Raw genomic sequence first — 19,844 nt, forward strand, 5'->3', positions numbered from 1 at the left:
GCAACTGCATCTTCCCTGGATGCAAGAACTACAGCTGCGCTGCAACGCCATTTAAGTTCACTATTGATAATGAAAGGAAAAATAGGAGGATAGATTTTGTGAAGAGACACGCTCATGGAAAGCTTCGGATAAACTCCAACAGCCGCCTCTGCACTGACCATTTCACAGCGGACAGTTTCAACATGGACCAGAGACAGACGGGGTTCACCAACACACGGCTTCTCTTGCAGCGCGGAGCCGTACCGAGCATCGCCCCTCCGGCCGTTCATCCTCCGGTCGCACCTGGACCATCCACCGCCGCCAGCAGTTCATCACTCAGTTCTGTGTGCTTGTTATAATTATACGAAATAACTTTTCCAGAGGTATCTCTGCTATGAGTTAGTGCAAACCGCTAAATTGATATTAGGCTACTCGGTGTAGAATGATGGTATTTTCGTGAAATGGTAGCTAATGTGTTAGAAGTAGCCTAGTTGGAGAGCTCACTGTCTGTTGTCTCTGGTGTCCATTTTTACTGTTACAGCTCAGGGGAACATTTCATTTATATGCACTTTCACTCATTGAACAAATAAATTCTAATTCTATACGGTTTTGTTCGGCTTGACATAGCGTCCATTATCTGGGTCGGAGGTAGGCACTAGGCAGCGAGGGGCGGAGCTTCTTCAGCTCCTTCAGGCGACACGCCCCCCCCCCCCAGTCTCAAGCAGAGAAGACTTTCACGATTTCAAAGCCTAATTTAACATACTTGTCGGTGTTATTTTTTCATTCTAAATTGGATGGGTAGTTAAAAACACATTCTGTGATGTGGCAAACTTAAAACTCGTTTCCAGGTCCACTTTACAGGATCTTTAAAAAAACTGACCCCCTGGCTAATTGCTAAAATCAGGAAAATTAGCTTTACATTTCTAGGCATATCCTTATTGAATTTTAAAACCGGAATTCTATAATATAGGTGTGTATCTACATATTAACGTACAAGGCAGTAAAAAACCCACATTTGTTCTAAAAGTTTACAAAAGATGTTGATGCTGTTTTCGCTGGCTTCAGTGTAGCCAACTGTCCGGAATGGGGCGTGCCTCTTCGTTTTCAGGTTCTGTGGGTTGGTGGAAAAAGGGAAGTGCCTGGGCAGAGAAATACGTCACAGCCTGCACGCCCATGCGCACTGTTGGCCACTGGCTAGGATTACACTATACCCCAAAATAATTTGATGACAAATATCCAATAAACAGTATCGACCTATGGTATTGGATAATGTCCCACTAATAGATATATTTTTGCAGTCACGCGCTGGTAAGTATGTTGTCTTCTTACAATTATGTTTAACGAATTGTCAAGTACCGTTTTGGTGATATTCGATTAATTTAGTCTTCGATTGTGTTAGCTTCGGTACAGTATATTTGCCTATTTGGATTAGGTAGCCTACTTTGACATACCATTGGAATTATGGTAATGCACAGAAATAGTCTAGCAGCACCCCCTTGTGTAGTTGATTAATTGACCATGTGCCGTGTTTGCTGGCTGGGTGGTAGTGGAGACTGGGGATGCATAATAATAATACATGGAATACTGTTAGTGTTATTGCAGTATGCATAGGCCTACTAACTTAGTTTTTGTGGAATAAGCCATATATATGATACTACAGCTATCTCCGTTGTTGACATTACTCCTACAGAACATGCTGCTGTTTATCCTGTTGAGTACTTTCTTCAATATTCCTCTTTCCAATAGTGAGTTCCACTTTTGCTACAATGCTTTTGCAACGTTTGTTACTATACCACCAAGTTCCTTCCACATCATTTCATAAGAATGCTCTCTCTTTTTCCTCTTGCCCCTTAGTGTGACTTAAATGTGTTCTTCTTCTACTATAATGCGTTTTGATCATGCCAATGATGTCTTCATCTCTCTTACTTTTCCCCAGCGGAGAATGAAGACTTCCAGAGAGTGTGTGCTGGCCGGGATTTCCGTTTGCCTGTCTACTCTGCTTCAAGAATAGTGACTTTTACTCCCAATTACCCCCCAGGACCAAGAAGAGTGCTACTGGATAAAAACGATGTGAGTATAATGTACGTGTGGTGTCTGTGTGTATGTGTTGACGTGTCTGCAGTCCGCATCTCTGCTGCACTTTTCTTTTTTTCTTTTTTCTTTATATTTTATTAGTGTTCAGAATCTATCTCACATATACATATTTCAATGTTTCAGATTCTATGTATACGGCAAACGGTATACATATTTTGTTACTATTCAAGTATAGAAATGAGAACAAACGAACACATATACAATAGACAAACAAAAACAAAATTAAAACAGGGAGAAATTATTTTCCATAGAGTAAAGAAATACAGTCAGGCCATTTATCTGTGACATAGTTGCTCTGCTGCACTTTTCTAGGTGAAGGACCCACGGTTCGAATGGACCAGAGACCGGACGTTACTACTGAAAGAAGTCACACACAGTGACCAGGGGCTCTACTCGATCAAACTTCCCTCTGGGTTCACTTATGAGACTGTACGTCTCACTGTCTCAGGTATAACCTTTTACATTTGGGTACGTTGACCCTTTTCGGCGATAAAGTGGAATTTGATATAATGTATTGTGCTGTGTGCTTAGCTTCTTCAAAGCTATTCGGTTTCTCACACTCTCTCTACTTATCTATCTCTGTCTCTTTAGCTTAACTGCTCCTTCCCCTCCCTTTATCCACCTTTCTTAGACTGTATAAAAAGTGTCAGACGGGGATATGGTGAGACCTTCCAGTACAGCATCCCAAAAGAGGGCTCCCTCCTGGAGTTCGTACCTCGCGGCTCCCCTCCAGAGTCCCCGCCGGTGGTCCTGTGGAACCAGTCAGACCCTGAGAGCGCTGTAGGAAGCCGGGGTCGAGTCCAGCAGGACGGGAGGGTCTGGGTGGCGGAGATGGTAACACAGGCTGACATGGGAAACTACACTGTCCGCGACGACAACGGGAAGGTCCTCTCTCGGAGCACCCTTGCCGTCCATGGTGAGCACCGGAATGGAGGGATGAGAAAGAGATGGAGAGAGATGGAGGGCCATGGAAGATGCCAAACGGGCCAGTAAAAATGCCAAACTGAAGCTTTTTGTCCTATTTGTAACACGTGTGCCTATCTATTCTTTCCTTTCATCCTGAACCTCCCCTCCTGTCCTTGTTCTCCCTATTTCTTTCTTCTTCATTTCCGCCTCCATTCCATTTTTTCATTTTCTCTCACCCCTCAACACCTCCTCTCTGTTGGGTTGCAGGACATACCTTTAATGTTACCCACTTCCCCAAGGAGTCTCTAAACATCCCCCTCTTTCTGCCCCTTCCCCATGCCCACCTCATTTTCACCCCCACCCCGCACCATGGCGACTCTCCCGTCTCCACCTTTGACCTTTACCCTCCCCGCGGCCCCATGCAGCTGATCCGTGACGGGCAGATAGTGGAGCAAGACGCCCGCTACCGGAGCCTGATCTCTATCAGCAGGAACAGGGGGGTCGACGAGGTGGTCATCTCCAGGCTGAGTGCAAGGCACGATGGGTTGTATGAGATCCGAGATAGGGAGGGGAATCTGGTTTCTTCTACTGCCCTCCATGTGATTGGTGAGTGTCGGTTCTAAATATAGGACCGACGTTGACTTTTCTTTCTCATAAGACTTAGAAAAAGCCAAACCTCTTCAGGGGTCTCAACTATTGCTGTTGTGTTCCACAACTGTCTCCAGAGAAGACGGCCAGGTGGAGAGCGGTCCTGAAGTCCATAACGGTGCCTTCCGGACTGTTTGTGACCCTGGCTGGTTTCATCCTTTTCATGAAACGTTTTCCAAGCTGTGGCGTTGCCCAGATCCTTAACGGTCTGAGGGCTCACCACCCCCAGGCTACCAACCCACCACGTATCAACATGCAGGTGAGCAGAGGAGGCTTGCAGTGTTGCACTAAAGAATATGGATGAGGGCATTCCACTCTCATCCACCTCCACCCTTCTGAACAGTGGAGAGGAGGTCTTTTGGAGTTTACGTTTGGAAGCGGTTATGATAAGGAGAGGTTTGCCTTGTTTTGTCTTCAGGACTTCAGCCCCCCCAGTCCCCAGCACTCTGGCGTAAATAACCAGCCTGAACTTCCCATGACCCCTACAAAATGGAGCTCCAGTCCTGTTCGTTCGGTAGGACCACTGGATGTCAATGCAGTCAGTCTTGTACTCATCTTTGTTTTACAGTGGATGTATGTGTTTGTGTAGGGCTACACCCCAGTTTTGGACAGAGAGCCCAGGCTTTCCCCAGGGCTTCTTAGAACAGGAGGCCAGGTCGCAGACAGACAGAAAGATACCAACAACATGCTGAGTGCTGAGGTACTGCAAGCGTGTGTTCCTGTGTGTGTGTGTGTGTGTGTGCCTGTGTCTGTTTGCCCGCATATAGATTCTCCTAACGTTATCACACCAAGAGAAAACCGTCCTCGGTGTGCCTTCCATCCTGTCATTCCCACCTTCTCCCCTCAGGACCCAGACAGCAGGAAGAGGAGGACTTCCATCTCTGTCCCGGGGGCGTCCAACTGCCTCCGCCCATCCGGAGACTGCGCTCAGTTCCACATAAAAAATGAGGGGGATAAGGAGAGATGGAGCAAAGCAACAGACTTCTTTTCTACTCTTCCGCTGGACACCGATACTTCAGGAACATGCAGTGTTTACACTTCTGACAAGCTCAACTTCTCCTAGACACAGGAGTGGAGCAGGAAGAGGCGAGGAGGAGTCATAAGGACAAATGTACAGAGATGCAAGATCTCTATCATACACGGTGAATAAATGGTAGTAATATGCTTTCCTCACGATAGTGCCTTCAGCTTCCGAACCTTCCCAGGGCTGGGCTGGTTTTAGAGTTGCACAATGTGATGCAGCGCCGGGACTTTTTAAATAGTTTTTCCCCCTTATTCTTTTACTGACAAGATTTGCAGTTTTTTTTTAGATATTTGTATAATGCCTCATTCACATGCTTCTCTTCCCAGGCCCAGCTGCCTCCTACCTCAAGACCCTCAGGAACAACTTTACATGTACGCTAGCTGTACATTTGCCGTCGATGTGCGTCATATTGTAGATTAGGGCCTGCTTTAATCTAGCGTCTTCGAGTAGAAACACTGATCCAGGACCAGTTGTGCCTTTTGAATGAGATGATGTGGACAGGCTGGATCCTGACCCTGGATCAGCACTACGCTAAATATGGGTCCAGGGCTTCCCAATCCTGTTCCTGGAGAACAGCATCTCTCCAACACAAGTAGTTACTGCTCCTGATTCATTAATCAGGAGCAGAAAAGGGTTGGAGAGAATCTTCTGGACAGTAGGTTTCCAAGAACAGGACTGGGCAACATTGCTGTAGATTTTCAAGAGTTACAATTAGTATGTAAAACATAGGTGCATGGTAAGGAACTTAAGTTCCTTAAACATAAGTTATTAAACATTGCTAAGAAGACAGTGATACAATATTTACATACATATACTTTGTATACCGCCACCTGCATGCGTTTGCGACTTCTGATCAAGAAGTGAATTAGTCAATAGTAAAATAACACAATCAGAAATATTTTGGGGGTAAACAATTTCGGAAACATTAATGCCCGTTTTTGCGCATTAACACTTAACATACAGTTATGGAAAGCTAAAATGGCAGATTAAGAAGAGCAAATATACAAATAAAGTATATATACAGATAGTCTGAAAATAACTTGATTGTTTACTGTTGTCTTACTCTTAACAGTGTCCCTGTTTACTGTGTTAAACTGAGTTTAGACAAATATTTTCTGACTGTTCTTGTTTTGTGACATAGCATTAATGTGACTGAATATTGACACGAGATTATAACAAGAAAAACAACTGAATTTGCGTGTGTGCTGTGCTTCCTTGATATGCAGTAGTCCCTGCATTATGAGGCCTTCCTGACACCGATCAGTACTTTTCAAGTCTTGCTATCAGACTACTACCATTTATTAAACAGTAGGGGGCAGTATCGTGTTTGGGTCTGTTGAACACTGGAGGACCGATAGTATCCCAAAATGCATTGGTGTTTGTAGCGGCAATGTAAGGACAGCGTGCTACTTGTAACTCGAACAAAAACATAAATAAAGTACTTCTAATATCATTATAGGCTGGAAAGCAAAATATTCCGAGAGTTCTCTGCTGCGAAGGACAGACGTGTACTTTAGAGATGTCTTTAGTTTGTGCAAGTGAGTTCAAATTGATTGCGGCTATTTCTGCTCGGCTACAAAGCTAGTTTCCATTCCTAGCCGTACCCACATTTCAATAACGCTACTGTGGCTAGCTAAATTGAACTTTACTTTTTATGTCGAGGGCAGTTCGATGTATTTTACGTTTGTTGGATATCGCGATGATTTACTTTTGATGAATATATTCCTAAACGTAGTTTCTTATTTTAGCAGCATGTTGGCTAACTAACAAAGCTAACCGTTTGCTGGATTGTAACACTTTCTTTCCCTCAGTTTCCAATGAGGTCCCGGAACATCCTTGTGTGTCCCCGGTCTCGAACCAAGTCTTCGAGCGCCGACTCATCGAGAAATACATAGTGGAGAATGGAACGGATCCTATGAACGGCCAACCCCTGTCAGAGGAGCAGCTTATAGATATAAAAGGTAAACAGACGGCACCAGGTGGATACCCACACCACGGTACACTAGATGTGTACATTCAAGTGTGGTAGCAATGGAGTGTTAGAAATGTTTGTGCACACTTTTGATCAGTATTGTGTGTATTTCAGTGTCCCACCCAATCCGACCAAAGGCTCCGTCCGCCACCAGCATACCTGCCATCCTCAAGTCCCTGCAAGACGAGTGGGTGAGTTCCTAATTCAGATCATCGGAGACCATCTCAGTTCCCACAACAAGCCCTGTACAAAAGCAACACATCCATCCTACACCCCCCCGGTCTCCTAACGCCATTCAAGTCGATCTTTCTATCTCTATTTCTGACACCCCACTTCCTTATCTATCTCATCTCCTCCGATCATTCCCTTCTTCCACGCGGGCCTCACTCTCTCCCTCCCTCCCCTTTCCGCCGTCCCTCACCGTAGGACGCGGTGATGCTCCACAGCTTCACCCTGCGGCAGCAGCTGCAGACCACGCGGCAGGAGCTCAGCCACGCCCTGTACCAGCATGACGCCGCCTGCAGGGTCATCGCCCGCCTCACCAAGGAGGTCACCGCCGCCAGAGAGGGTAAGCGAGACCGTCACCTCGGTGGACTTCACGAACCGTTTGCTTGTTGTCGATTGACAGTGAGACGAATGACCAATTGGGGAAGGGGGGGGGTCAGGGAGAATGTTTAACGTTTCGTCCTCTTCCGTACGCAGCCCTCGCCACACTGAAGCCTCAGGCTGGGTTGATTACCCCCCAGGCTCTCCCTGCCTCTCAGCCATCTGTGGTGAGTGGCGGACACTTAGGCCGCAGTTGGATTCTGGTTGGATGCTGGTTGGATTCTGCCCATCTCTTGTGTTCTTGTTTTTACTGTCTCGTGTCTTCTTTCTCAGGGAGCTGGTGGAGAGCCCATGGAGACCAATGAACTGGTTGGAATGACCCCGGAGATCATCCAGAAGGTAAGACTGTATTCCTGCTCCTCTCTCTCTCTGATGTCACACATCTGCAACCATCTTCAGTTGAAAGTGGACTCCACGCTGATGTTCAAGTGTGTTTTTAATTTCCTGTCTTTGTTTTCGTCTCTTCTCAGCTCCAAGACAAGGCCACCGTCCTGACCACAGAGAGAAAGAAGGTAGCGTCACCATATAAGGACGCAGAGATGTGGGCGCAAGAACACGGAAAACCCTCCTCACGCAGACACACACTTAACGTTTCGGCCTCTTCACCTTCTGTCCCTCCCCCTTTTCTCCTTCCAGAGAGGAAAGACGGTGCCCGAGGAGCTGGTTAGGGCTGAGGACCTGAGCAAATATCGCCAGGTGGCTTCTCATGCTGTAAGTATCCAACCACTTAGAACTTGTTTGGTGCTAAAAAAAGGCTTTCTGCTCTTTTGACCTACCTTGGTCTTGATGAGATAGCATTGTCTTGACTTGTACTAACATGGTCTAACCTAGATTTTGGGTAGCCGGCCAAGGTAGTGGCTGGCTATTTAATGTCCTACCTGTGCTGAGGTGTGTGTGTGTGTGTTTTAATCTCCCAGGGTCTTCACAGTGCCAGTGTTCCTGGGATCCTGTCTCTAGACCTGTGTCCCTCAAACACCAACAAAGTCCTCACCGGTACGCCTCTCTCCCTTTCCCTCTTCACCTTTTCTTTTTTCAACGACTCTCCTTTGTGACTTTCCCCATCTGCTAATATTAAAGACTAGATGTTGTTGTTGTTACATGCCCTTTCCTCCACCTGCGCGTCGACAGGCGGGGCTGACAAGAACGTGGTGGTGTTTGATAAGACCGAGGAGCAGATCGTGGCCACCCTCAAGGGTCACACCAAGAAGGTCACCTCTGTCATCTACCATCCCTCCCAGGTAGGAACCGGCCATCAGCCCAACCTCGCACCTCTCTGGTGTGGAACAACGTCTCGCCGAGTAGCGCCGTGGAGCACTTCTCCGATCATCTCACCACGCACGGGGTTATGCTTTTTAACACATTTTCTCTCTCTCTCTCCCCCCCACCCCCCCCGGCAGTCTGTGGTGTTCTCTGCCTCTCCCGACAGCACCATCCGGGTGTGGTCTGTCGCCGGGGGCAACTGCGTCCAGGTGGTGCGAGCTCACGACGCGGCCGTGACCGGTCTGTCTCTCCACGCCACCGGAGACTACCTGCTCAGCTCCTCCGAGGATCAGGTACGCCTGCCACACTCTTTCAGGCGACAAAGCCCCGTTGCCAACCCCATTCAACGTATACATTGAATGTATATTTTGTATTGATTGTTTTGTATAATGTGTTTCAGTACTGGGCTTTCTCTGATATCCAAACTGGGAGGGTGCTCACTAAAGTGACCGATGAGAGCGCTGGCTGTGGTGAGTGTGTACTTGTCTTGCCCCCCAAAATTCATAAAATGTTATTTTGTGTGGTTTAATGGCCTCACCCCTATAGACCTGTGTCACATCTATTTACGTCCCCAGCTCTGACATGCGCCCAGTTCCACCCTGACGGCCTGATCTTCGGGACGGGCACGGCCGACTCCCAGATCAAGATCTGGGACCTGAAGGAGCGCACCAACGTGGCCAACTTCCCCGGCCACTCCGGCCCCGTCACCTCCATCGCCTTCTCCGAGAACGGATACTACCTGGCCACAGGTGGGTCCCCCGAGCCAAACATCCTGCTGTTTATGTCATGCCTTGTCGTTGGTGTTTGGCAATGTGACAAACATTAGAGTCCCCTGACCTCTGTCCTTGTGTCTATAGGTGCCCAGGACAGCTCGGTGAAGCTGTGGGATCTGAGGAAACTGAAGAACTTCAAAACCCTCGCTCTTGACAACAACTACGAGGTTAGATTCAGTACACCTGGCCACTCTGTAGCCTCCTGGGCTGAGTCTCTTCACTGCCAAGCCTAGAATATACTCTTCATATTAGAAATATGAGAAAGGGAGGACTTTGAGGGAGAAAGTATATTTTTGTCTTGAGGGGGAAAGGATGTAGGCTAATGCTTTTTGTTGTGCCTCATTCTGTGTGTTTGCGTTTTAGGTGAAGTCGCTGGTCTTTGACCAGAGCGGGACCTACCTTGCTGTGGGTGGATCCGACATCAGGATCTATATCTGCAAACAGTGGTCTGAGGTCCTCAACTTCTCTGGTAAGCAAAATACACATTCAGCCTTTATCACATACCTTGGGGTTATTGTTAACCAGTCATGATAAAAAACCAAATGATTACCAAAAACCAAATGATCATCTATGTTTGTCAAATAATATAAATTCTTAATTTTATACCTAATGTTATTATCTTTCTCTTTTCTAGACCATTCTGGACTGGTAACTGGGGTGGCGTTTGGGGACAACGCTCAGTTCCTAACCTCTGCTGGAATGGACAGAAGTCTAAAGTTCTATAGTCTGTAGACAGAAGGGGAAGAAGAGAGGGGGTGGGAGGGGAAGTTAAGAGAGAGGGAGGGAGGGAGGTAGTGAATACTTTGGTTTGCATTTTCAGAAGACAAGTGGGGGAAGACTTACTTTTGAGAATAATCTTATGGTCTCACAAACTGTCACTGTTTAAGACCAAATACACTCTTCTGAACCCCTTTGTGTTTAGGTTAAAGACAAGGCGACTGGTGAAGGGATATGGATTTGAGTCCTAATGTTGTTTTTCTGTATTGTAAAAAAAAAAACCAAGATGCTGATATTTCAACCAATAATCTGTGAACTAAGCATTTGCCGACTGTCTGTTTACGTGCTCCAATTTTCCTGTATTGTGAAATTCCTGACTGTAAATGGGACATACATATGAAGTAAACATACCTGTAGCCTCTGCAGGGTTAAATGTTTAGCTCAATCATTGTGTGCCGCTAGAGGTCGAATGATTAATGGTGCAGGTCAACAAGAGAAGACTTGTGTGGGTAGTTGTGAGCAGTGACTGTAATAGGAGGAAGTAGGGATAATGTGGTCCCATGACCTGATGCTATTTTCCTTGTTTTAGATTTTGTTCTGTAGCCTTAATCACATTTTTATATTTCTCCCATTGCAGCAGTGTCTTCATATCTATTTACGTTTTGAACCCACCCAATAAATAATCTTTTCGTAGGAACATTTGTGGTTTGCTTCATCAGTGGAATGTTGTGTATGGCTTTTTTCCCCAGCAGATACCAGAATGACTAGGTTGGAACACAAGCTGATATAACTAAAACTAGAATGCAGCAACATCGACATTTTAAAATTTGCAGTGCATCTCTGGACAATGTTTAGAACTTCAAAGTTGACACAGCCAAATGACTCAGTATCACGTGAGAGGCTAAGTAACGTGACTTCTCAAATGAACCGACTGGGAATGCAGTACTAGTCCCAGATCGGTTCCTTCCCTCGGTTAAAAACAGTATTTTTCGTCGTTCCAAGTAAACGACCCGAATTGCAACTGATCGGTGTGGACGACTACAACCGAGGAGCTAAGTTAAAAGAAACCAGGTAAACTTTAAAATGCTTTGTCATAGCCTAGCTTGTAGCGCCACTTTTCAAAACAAGTGACATTGCCGTACAGTTTCGTAGTCTGTCTTTGTGGTTGTTGCAAATTGTTGGGGGGATTCTGTTTTGTAATTATTAGTAGGCTACACTTAGCCTACGTCTTATTACTTAGGCTATTTGTAAATACTTTCTCGGCTTTGAGACGTAATTTGTACTCTAGCGAACATACTTGGCTAAATACTGTACTTTTCTGCTACTATTTATGATGAAGCAAAACTGAAACTTTTTTTCGCTCAAAATGTTTGTCGCTGGCAGATTTAGTTCAGTGTCTTATTCGGGTGTCTTTGAAATACTGCATTATGGTACTTCTCGGTAGTTAAGGCACATTTTGAGACTCAAGTATCCAAAGTTGTCAGGAACTTAAGGCAGATTGTTATGCAATAATGGAAATTTCACTTGTTTGCCTACTGTAGGCTATGTGATCTTTATCAGAGGGAGAATAGAGAACCTTCACTTCCCCTTTTCCCAACTGTCATCAATCACCTGTCTTTGATGCATAGTTCCATCCTAGTTGTAGTCAGCTAACAGTTTTAGTCCTTAATGCTCATTTAAATATCTTTCAAATAGCTTATCTATGTCTACATCTGACTTTTTCTGCATGTATCTGCCTGTCTCCACCTCTCAATTGTTTTCTTCCCGGCACTTCTCCCGAAGTTCTCAGTCACTTTTTTTCCTCAATCGCCAGACTGAGTAGAACCCCACCCGTGTTCCGCAATTGGAGATGGGTTCCATGTTCCGCAGTGAGGAGGTCTGCCTGGTGCAGCTCTTTCTCCAGTCCGGTTCTGCCTACAACTGCGTCAGCGAGCTGGGAGAACTGGGCCTGGTGGAGTTCAGAGACGTGAGTTAGTTACTACTGTCTCCTATCCCCATCAATGATAAACCAATCACTGTGATCTAGCCTACTACAAAAGCAAAGGGAGTATGCTGCATAATACAATCAGCAAACTAATCTTGAGAACAGATGATTTAATTACATAGTTTAAATATAAATTGTTTGCATTGTAAACATAAAGAACTAAAACATCATGGATTTCCTCTTGTTCAAATTCGTATGTGACTTAAATCAATTGTAAATGGGATCCAATAATTTAACTCCTGTGTTTAAATTCTCCTTCTGGCCCTCTGGACATCAGTTGAATCCCAACGTGAACTCCTTTCAGAGGAAGTTTGTGGGGGAGGTGAGGCGATGCGAGGAACTGCAGAAAACGTTCAGTGAGTATATATATGTTTTTATTTAACCTTATTTATATTTAACCATACACACACAGTAGAAACCCAACATCTGTTATTTTGACCTTACAAACTGAGACATGAAACAAAAGAACACAATTTGAGATGTGTCGTTTTATGCCGAATCAGTCTAATCTATGTATTATATTCCTCTCTGTGTCTTATGTCCCTTTTATCTGCAGATGTTCTGGAGCAGGAGCTCAAGCGGTCCCCTCGGCTGCAGGAGCCCCTCTCTGCCCCCGTCCCAACCCCCCCCGCCCCCCAGCCCAGAGAGCTGCTCACCATCGAGGAGGAGAGCGAGAGGCTGGCCAAGGAGATGAAAGAGGTCAGCTGCCTTTTTCCAACGTGGTTAGGGTCCTTCCTCCTTCACGTTACAGCTGTTTGTAACCCACAGCTCCCTCATAACCGATAACCTGGTATCCCTCATAAGCTGATATAACATCTGGTAACCTGGACGATAGCTGTGCGTGTGTGTGAGTTTCGCTCTCTCATTGTCTCTCAGGTGTCCAGGAACAGAGCCAGTCTGAAGACCCAGCAGACCCAGCTTAGCCAGTACAGAGGAGTTCTAACCCAGACCCATTCCCTTACTGGCTCACAGGTCAGAACTACAACTCCCATTACTCTCCAGCTCTAACCCAATGTCCAACCCCTGCCCACCCCACCCCACCCCAACCCCCTTCCCTAATAGTCATACAAGTTTCCACCTTAAGGGTTTTATTCCCAGACTGACTTAGTCACACTTCTCCATTGCCACAAACAGGAAGTAAACATTAAGAACTACTACTGATTCCTCATTTCAGGGCCCACCTCCCACTATGGAAACTCCAGGCCTGTTTGACAACCGTCAAGATGTTCATCTCAGGTAGGTCTGATAAACCAGAAACCTTCCCTTCAATCTGTATCAACAGTTTAGCTCAATCTGACTCTTAAAAAAAAAAAATTGGAAAAATAAAATTGGAAAAAAACACATCCCGCCCTTCCTTCGCTCCATCAGCTTTGTATCAGGAGTGGTCCACCCATGGAAGGTCCCTGCGTTTGAGCGGTTGTTATGGCGGGCGTGTCGTGGTTACATCATCGTGGACTTCCGAGAGATGGAGGAACGACTGGAGCATCCTGACACAGTGAGGAGAGACATCTGGGCTGGATGGAGTGATCACTGAAGTCATGGGAGCGCTCAACTGATCAACTAAAAGCTTGTTTGTTTGTCCATCACAGGGGGAAATGGTGCAGTGGACGGTGTTCCTCATCTCCTATTGGGGAGATCAGATTGGACAGAAAGTCAAGAAGATTTGTGATTGGTCGGTAAACCTGTTGATGTTTTGTTTTTTTCCTGTAATTGAATTGCATGGAACCTTGAGCCGATGTTTGTCCTGTACGCACACTCTCTGTCTAATGTCTCTATCTCTCTTCCAACGCCCTCGCACATCCCAGCTTCCACACCCAAACCTTTGCGTACCCTAGCAGTGTCACAGAACGAGAGGAGATTCTCCAAGGACTGGATGGAAGAATTCAAGACATCAAATCTGTGAGTCTAACTAACTGTTAAACTAACAGTAAAAAATAAATAAACTCAAAGCTGCAACAAATAACCTTGCTATCTTATAACAAACTACAACACCTGTAATTTACAAAAAAAATTAAAAAAAATAATGTCCTGTCCACCATAGCAGGGATCCACAAAAACTCCAAAGTCCATCCCTGCTCTCCCTCTGTTTCCCGGCAGGTTCTGGAGCAGACGGAGAGCTACCTCCAGCAGCTGCTGATGCGGGCGGTGGCCGTCCTCCCCCAGTGGAAGGTCCGGGTCCAGAAGTGCAAGGCGGTGCAGGCGGTGCTGAACCTCTGCAGCCCCTCTGTCACCGACAAGTGCCTCATCGCCGAAGCTTGGTGTCCTGTCAGCAAGCTGCCCCAACTGCAGGCAGCCCTCAGGGAGGGAGGGGTGAGGACATGGGGGGGGGGACAGGGAGGGAGGGGTGAGGACAGGACAGGGGGGGAGGACAGGGCGTGGGGGGGAGGGGTGAGGACAGGGCAGCGTGGGGGGGAGGGTTGGGGAGGACAGGGAGGGAGGGGGGAGGGAGGAAGGAAGGACTAGAGAAGGAGGGGTTGAAGGAGGGAGGAATAGAGGGAAGGATGGAAGGAGGGAGGGAGGGAGGAAGAGGACAGGGGGGGAAGGAGAAGAAGAGGGAGGGAAAACAAGTGAATGGAATGAAAAGTATGAGTGACGTATAGAGGTGTGTTCATCTAACCACCCCCCTCCATCCTGTTTTGTTTTCCAGAGGAAGAGTGGGAGCGGAGTGGACTCGTTCTACAACCGTCTGCCCACCACCACCCCTCCGCCCACCCTGTTTCCCATCAACTCGTTCACCGCGGGCTTCCAGAACATCGTAGACGCGTATGGCGTGGCAAGCTATGGCGAGGTCAACCCAGGTACCCATCACTACGTCAAAAAGTCAATCGACGCATCAAGTAACAACACCTAAATCAATCACCATGGCTCCAAGTTCCCGACACTATAGTGAGGAAGATAAGGAACTCCTTTGGGTGATTGTGGAGTTCTAGAAGGTCAACTCAACCTCTGTCCTCTTTTTCGGTCACCGCCATCTTTCTCCTCGGCCTCCGTCCCCTCGCTGTCGTCGTCTGGCTGCAGCGTTGTACACCATCATCACCTTCCCCTTCCTGTTTGCCGTCATGTTCGGGGACGTGGGCCATGGCCTGCTGATGACCCTGGCAGCTCTGTGGATGGTCCTGGAGGAGAAGGATCCCAAGCTCCGAAACAACAGTAACGAGGTGAGGACCAGCATATGCACCACTACCGCCTGTTTCATTGGGGATCTATCTATCTCTCTGTCTCTCTCTCTGTCTGCATCTCTCTTTCTCTCCCTCTCTCTCTGCACCTAGTCTACATCCTCTCTGTTTCTCTCTGTTCTCTCTCTCTCCTATTTCCTTGTTAATTATCTGCCTACCTATCTCTGTCTCCTCCACCCCGCCTCCCTCCCTCCCTCCCTGTGGTCCAGATCTGGCAGATGATGTTCGGAGGGCGCTACCTCATCCTGCTCATGGGTCTGTTCTCCATCTACACGGGGGCCATCTACAACGAGTGCTTCAGCCGAGGCCTCAGCCCCTTCAACTCTGCATGGCACGTCCAGCCCATGTTTGAGAACGGAGTCTGGACGTAAGGGCACACACACACACACACACACAGTGTTGTGCGCGTTCATACCTCTCATGAACTAGTTCAAAGTTCAGTTCATACAAGTAAATATGAATCGTTCACGTTCATAGTTCACCATTTAAATTCTGAACTAGTTCATAGTTCAGTTCATTTCATAGTTTTAAAGTGTGTGTTTACTGTGTGTAAAAATCCCGCAAAAAATAATAAGGTGCATCAGATCAGATGTAGTCGCTGAGTCTGCGTCTCTGCTTTCACTTGCCATTTTTATGAGACGGAGAGCTGTTGTCTTGGAATACGTTGCTTGTTTGGTCTACGTGTGTGCAATGAATCATGGGTAACGTAGTGCGAAGTCGAGTTAGTTGTTTTAGGTTAGGCTACATAGTGAACATTTTACGGGCATTCAATTTAGACAGCGTCTCTCCTCAGGAGAAGGAAAACATTCCGGAACGTTTTAGCTAAACCTCAGATAATATGAATGTGTTCACCGTTCAAATTCATTATTTGTCATTAAGTTGCGTTCAGTTCATCATTCTCATAAAAATGAACGTGTTCAATGAATGCGTTCTTTTGAACTTGTTCATGCACAACACTGCACACACACACACACACACACACACACACACAGAGCTTTACCTCAGGTGACCCTGTGACATGGTCTGACTCTTGCCTTTTTAAATCTTAATTATTATTATTTTATTTCAGTTCAAAAGACGTCAGTGACTACCCGTTACTAAGTCTGGACCCAAACATAACTGGAGTCTTCACTGGGCCCTATCCCTTTGGCATTGATCCGGTAGGGCTCCGCACATTCTTACATCCTCAGTCCATCCATTCATCTGTTTATCCATCTATCACTCCAATCTTTCTGATTCTCCCACCATTGGTCGTGCTACTTTCTCATTCATCTACCTTTTATTTTCTCTTTCTCTCTCTCACCTCGATTTCGTGCTAACACCCATTTCCTTATGACCTCACGTGGCTGGCACGCTAAAACACCTCCTGCGATCCGGATCAGATCTGGGGCCTGTCCAACAACCACCTGACCTTCCTCAACTCCTACAAGATGAAGATGTCCGTCATCATCGGCGTCATTCACATGACGTTCGGCGTCTGCCTCTCTCTCTTCAACTACGTGTGAGTCGTCTCAACGCGTCGGGGACTGCCGGTTTGGTTCGTGTGGCTGTTGTGTACAAGACGTGTTCATATACGGTGGGTCTCCTCTCCTTCCTCCAGACACTTTGGCAAGCTGAACAGCGTCTTCCTGGTGTTGCTCCCCGAGCTGTTCTTCATGCTCTGCCTGTTCGGCTACCTGGTCTTCATGGTGGTCTACAAGTGGTTAGCCTTCGGGACGGCTCGGTCCAACACCGCCCCCAGCATCCTCATCCACTTCATAGACATGTTCCTCTTCACGGAGAACAAGGACAACCCTCCTCTCTACGAAGGGCAGGTGGGCGGGTCTGCGCGTGTGTTTGTGTCTGCGCATGTTGTGTAAATGTACAGGGTATAAACCAAACTCCCTCTCTGTCTCTCTCTCTCTCTGACTCTCTCTGTTTCTCTCTCTCTGACTCTGGGGGTCAGATGGCTGAATGGTTAGGGAATCGGGCTATTAATCAGAAGGTTGCCGGTTCGATTCCTGGCCGTGCCAAATGACGTTGTGTCCTTGGGCAAGGCACTTCACCCTACTAGCCTTGGGGAGAATGTCCCTGTACTTAATGTAAGTCGCTCTGGTTAAGAGCGTCTGCTAAATGACTAAAATGTAAATGTCCCACTCTCTCTCTCTGTCTCTCTCTTTGACTCTTACTCTCTCTCTCTCTCTCTCTCTCTCTCTGACTGTCTCTGACCCCCTCTCTCTCCCTCTCCCTGTAGACGACAGTGCAGACGGCCCTGGTGGTCTTGGCTCTGTGTTCCGTCCCAGTCCTCCTGCTGGGGAAGCCCGTCTGCCAGTACCTCACGCATGGCAGGAGACGGCGCCTCATGCTCAGGGTTAGACTCGCCCGTCTCCTAGTCCTCGCTCGTTTCCTCCGGAGGCAGTGTCGGCTCAGTGCTTCCCACATGCTAGCTGTGTCCGCGTGGTGCTGATGGGAGTCTTGTGTTTTCTTGGTAGGAAGGAGACAGGCGCCCCCTACTGGCGGAGAACGGATCCATCAACGCTCAACAGGAACCAAGGGATGTGGAAGGGGGGGCTCACGATGAGGAAAAGGTACGGGTGTGGGAGGGAGGGGGGGGGAAAGGGGGGAGAGAGAGAAAGAGAGGGAACCTTAACTTCACATTATTTTACTGTCGAATGTGAGGTCTTGTTTTCGGTTGTTGTTGTTGTTGTTGTAATGTTTCTCCGCTCCTCTTTGCTCAGTTCTCAGCTCTTTTCTCATATTCTCTCTCTCTCCCCCCCCCCCCCCCCCCCCGCCCCCCACCCTGTAGGAGTTTGATGCTGCCGATGTGTTCATGCACCAGGCCATCCACACTATAGAATACTGTTTAGGCTGCATCTCCAACACAGCCTCCTATCTACGTTTGTGGGCCCTCAGTCTGGCACACGCGCGTGAGTCACACACACACTCAATCCTAGATTTTCAAATGTGTGTGTGTGCACAATCGCACACATCACTGAATATCTGTCCTTGGCGGTGCAGAGCTGTCGGAGGTGCTGTGGACGATGGTGATGCGTCTCGCCCTCCGCTGGGAGGGCTACCTGGGCTCCGTGGTGCTCTTCGCCATCTTCTTCTTCTTCGCCGTGCTGACGGTGTCCATCCTGCTGGTCATGGAGGGCCTGTCTGCCTTCCTGCATGCCCTGCGCCTGCACTGGTGAGGAAGGAGGGGAAGGAGGAAGTGTGGTGGGGGTGGGGAGAGGAGGAGAGGAGGGAGGGGGCGAGGGAGGGAGGGAGGGAGGGAGGGAGAGGAGAGGGAGAGGGAGAGGGAGAGGGAGAGGGAGAGAGAGAGAGAGAGAGAGAGAGGAAAAAGAAGTGACATGAAATTGACTCATTGGTGATGAATTGCTGGATAGAAATGACAGACTGACTGGAATATTGTGTTTTGATTGGTCATCCCTCTCTTCCTCCAGGGTGGAGTTCCAGAACAAGTTCTACAGTGGAACAGGCTACAAGCTCAACCCCTTCTCCTTTTCCTCTCTGATCAACGCCCAAGATCCATTATGATCGCTCTCATAGCCAGACAAAAACAGTTGCCAAAATGTTGTTAAATCATCGTGATTTGTCCATCTCTTACTGTATTTTAAACCCCTACCCCTCCCACCCCCACCCCCTAAAATGTGCACACACACACGTCAGTGATCATTTTTTAAGTTTTAAAACTTGTTTCTATCGTGCACAGTAGTAAAGAATGCATGAATGCACTAGCCCTTAAAACATGGCATTGAGGGTTGGTTACGAACCCGCACAAACTACGATCAAATTAAGAATTTCTCCTCTCTCACTTGTTGAACTAAACAAATTCCAAACTACACTTTTTTTTATTACATCCTCTATGACCATTTTCGTTTTACCATCATTGTGAATGTTGTAGGAAGAAGACTTCCTACAGTTTTTAACTCAGTAAACGGTTACTATTATTTTTGTTTACTCTTACTGTCCATTTTTCAAGTCTGGTTGCAGATGGCAGTTATGAAAAGGGAACTACACGTGTTGTCTTGGTAAACTATTCAACCTAGAAGGGAACTCTTGACAGTGACAATCATCTTGATGAATGCAATTTTGAAAGTTGATTGTAGGTGTCCTTCATGGACTTGGTAGACTGACATGTTTAGTTTGGTGCCTTTATCCAATCCTGTATGTCGAACCTGACAAATGTCAAGTCACATGGACAGATGGGACACTAAAGCATTATGGGACAGAATGGTTGTAAGCCTGGTCACTGTTTTCTCTGTTTGCACTATCACTGTGGCTTTGTACCAAATAAAATTAAAATGAATCTCCTGCTTCATACGATGTGAGTGTTTTCCATGGTGGGACACCAAGGGGTGGCAGGCAGCTGTCACCCCAGCAAAAAGCCTTCCTACCCTAATCTCCCCATGCTAAAATATGTAATGTTTTACATTATAGTACATTTCATTCAATGATATTAATATTATTACTGGCATTAGTTAATCTACTATATTATAATAATGTATGGTGGCATCGGGTCATACTGTCCCTCCACGTCTCTCCATGCCACCTTACAGCTACCTCCTGCCACCCCAGGTGAAAATGTCTAGATCTGCCCCAGGGTGGGACAACAACAAAAAGTATCTTCCGTTCTGTTTAATAAGCCTGGGGTGTCCTTCGAGGCCTACCATAAGAAGTCACTATATTTAATATAATGAAGAACATGATATTTCTGCTATCG

At 47.0% G+C, this 19,844-nt stretch overlaps 3 protein-coding genes across 4 annotated transcripts; all 3 read left to right on the top strand.

Moving 5' to 3' along the window:
- Nucleotides 1–1,121: 1,121 nt before the first annotated feature.
- On the top strand, nucleotides 1,122–5,847 carry LOC134032422 (uncharacterized). The gene is made up of 10 exons (XM_062476395.1): nucleotides 1,122–1,287; nucleotides 1,670–1,724; nucleotides 1,916–2,049; nucleotides 2,386–2,521; nucleotides 2,705–2,989; nucleotides 3,247–3,585; nucleotides 3,705–3,886; nucleotides 4,046–4,141; nucleotides 4,217–4,327; nucleotides 4,475–5,847. Exons 2-10 carry the CDS (start codon nucleotides 1,673–1,675, stop codon nucleotides 4,688–4,690), a joined length of 1,551 nt encoding a protein of 516 aa, XP_062332379.1. The 5' UTR covers nucleotides 1,122–1,287; nucleotides 1,670–1,672; the 3' UTR covers nucleotides 4,691–5,847.
- Nucleotides 5,848–5,971: 124 nt separating this feature from the next.
- Nucleotides 5,972–10,676, top strand: LOC134032424 (pre-mRNA-processing factor 19). Its single transcript, XM_062476396.1, has 16 exons — nucleotides 5,972–6,189; nucleotides 6,463–6,612; nucleotides 6,738–6,814; nucleotides 7,050–7,191; nucleotides 7,326–7,396; nucleotides 7,503–7,568; nucleotides 7,700–7,741; nucleotides 7,866–7,940; nucleotides 8,147–8,222; nucleotides 8,358–8,467; nucleotides 8,627–8,782; nucleotides 8,890–8,959; nucleotides 9,065–9,238; nucleotides 9,347–9,429; nucleotides 9,626–9,731; nucleotides 9,897–10,676. Exons 1-16 carry the CDS (start codon nucleotides 6,171–6,173, stop codon nucleotides 9,992–9,994), a joined length of 1,515 nt encoding a protein of 504 aa, XP_062332380.1. The 5' UTR covers nucleotides 5,972–6,170; the 3' UTR covers nucleotides 9,995–10,676.
- Nucleotides 10,677–10,870: 194 nt separating this feature from the next.
- On the top strand, nucleotides 10,871–19,442 carry tcirg1b (T cell immune regulator 1, ATPase H+ transporting V0 subunit a3b). 2 transcript variants are annotated; one of them, XM_062476333.1, is made up of 21 exons: nucleotides 10,871–11,050; nucleotides 11,793–11,945; nucleotides 12,241–12,319; nucleotides 12,520–12,662; nucleotides 12,840–12,935; nucleotides 13,138–13,199; nucleotides 13,332–13,458; nucleotides 13,553–13,635; nucleotides 13,769–13,862; nucleotides 14,061–14,273; nucleotides 14,611–14,761; nucleotides 14,982–15,121; nucleotides 15,349–15,506; nucleotides 16,209–16,299; nucleotides 16,522–16,640; nucleotides 16,740–16,953; nucleotides 17,373–17,489; nucleotides 17,611–17,706; nucleotides 17,925–18,045; nucleotides 18,137–18,308; nucleotides 18,565–19,442. In XM_062476333.1, exons 2-21 carry the CDS (start codon nucleotides 11,829–11,831, stop codon nucleotides 18,656–18,658), a joined length of 2,487 nt encoding a protein of 828 aa, XP_062332317.1. In that variant the 5' UTR covers nucleotides 10,871–11,050; nucleotides 11,793–11,828; the 3' UTR covers nucleotides 18,659–19,442. The 2 variants fall into 2 exon arrangements, with proteins under 2 accessions (XP_062332317.1, XP_062332318.1); XM_062476334.1 differs by lacking the exon at nucleotides 10,871–11,050 and having other exon boundaries at nucleotides 11,748–11,945.
- Nucleotides 19,443–19,844: the final 402 nt, after the last annotated feature.

Source organism: Osmerus eperlanus, chromosome 13 (genome assembly GCF_963692335.1).
Source record: "Osmerus eperlanus chromosome 13, fOsmEpe2.1, whole genome shotgun sequence".
Classification (NCBI taxonomy): domain Eukaryota; kingdom Metazoa; phylum Chordata; class Actinopteri; order Osmeriformes; family Osmeridae; genus Osmerus; species Osmerus eperlanus.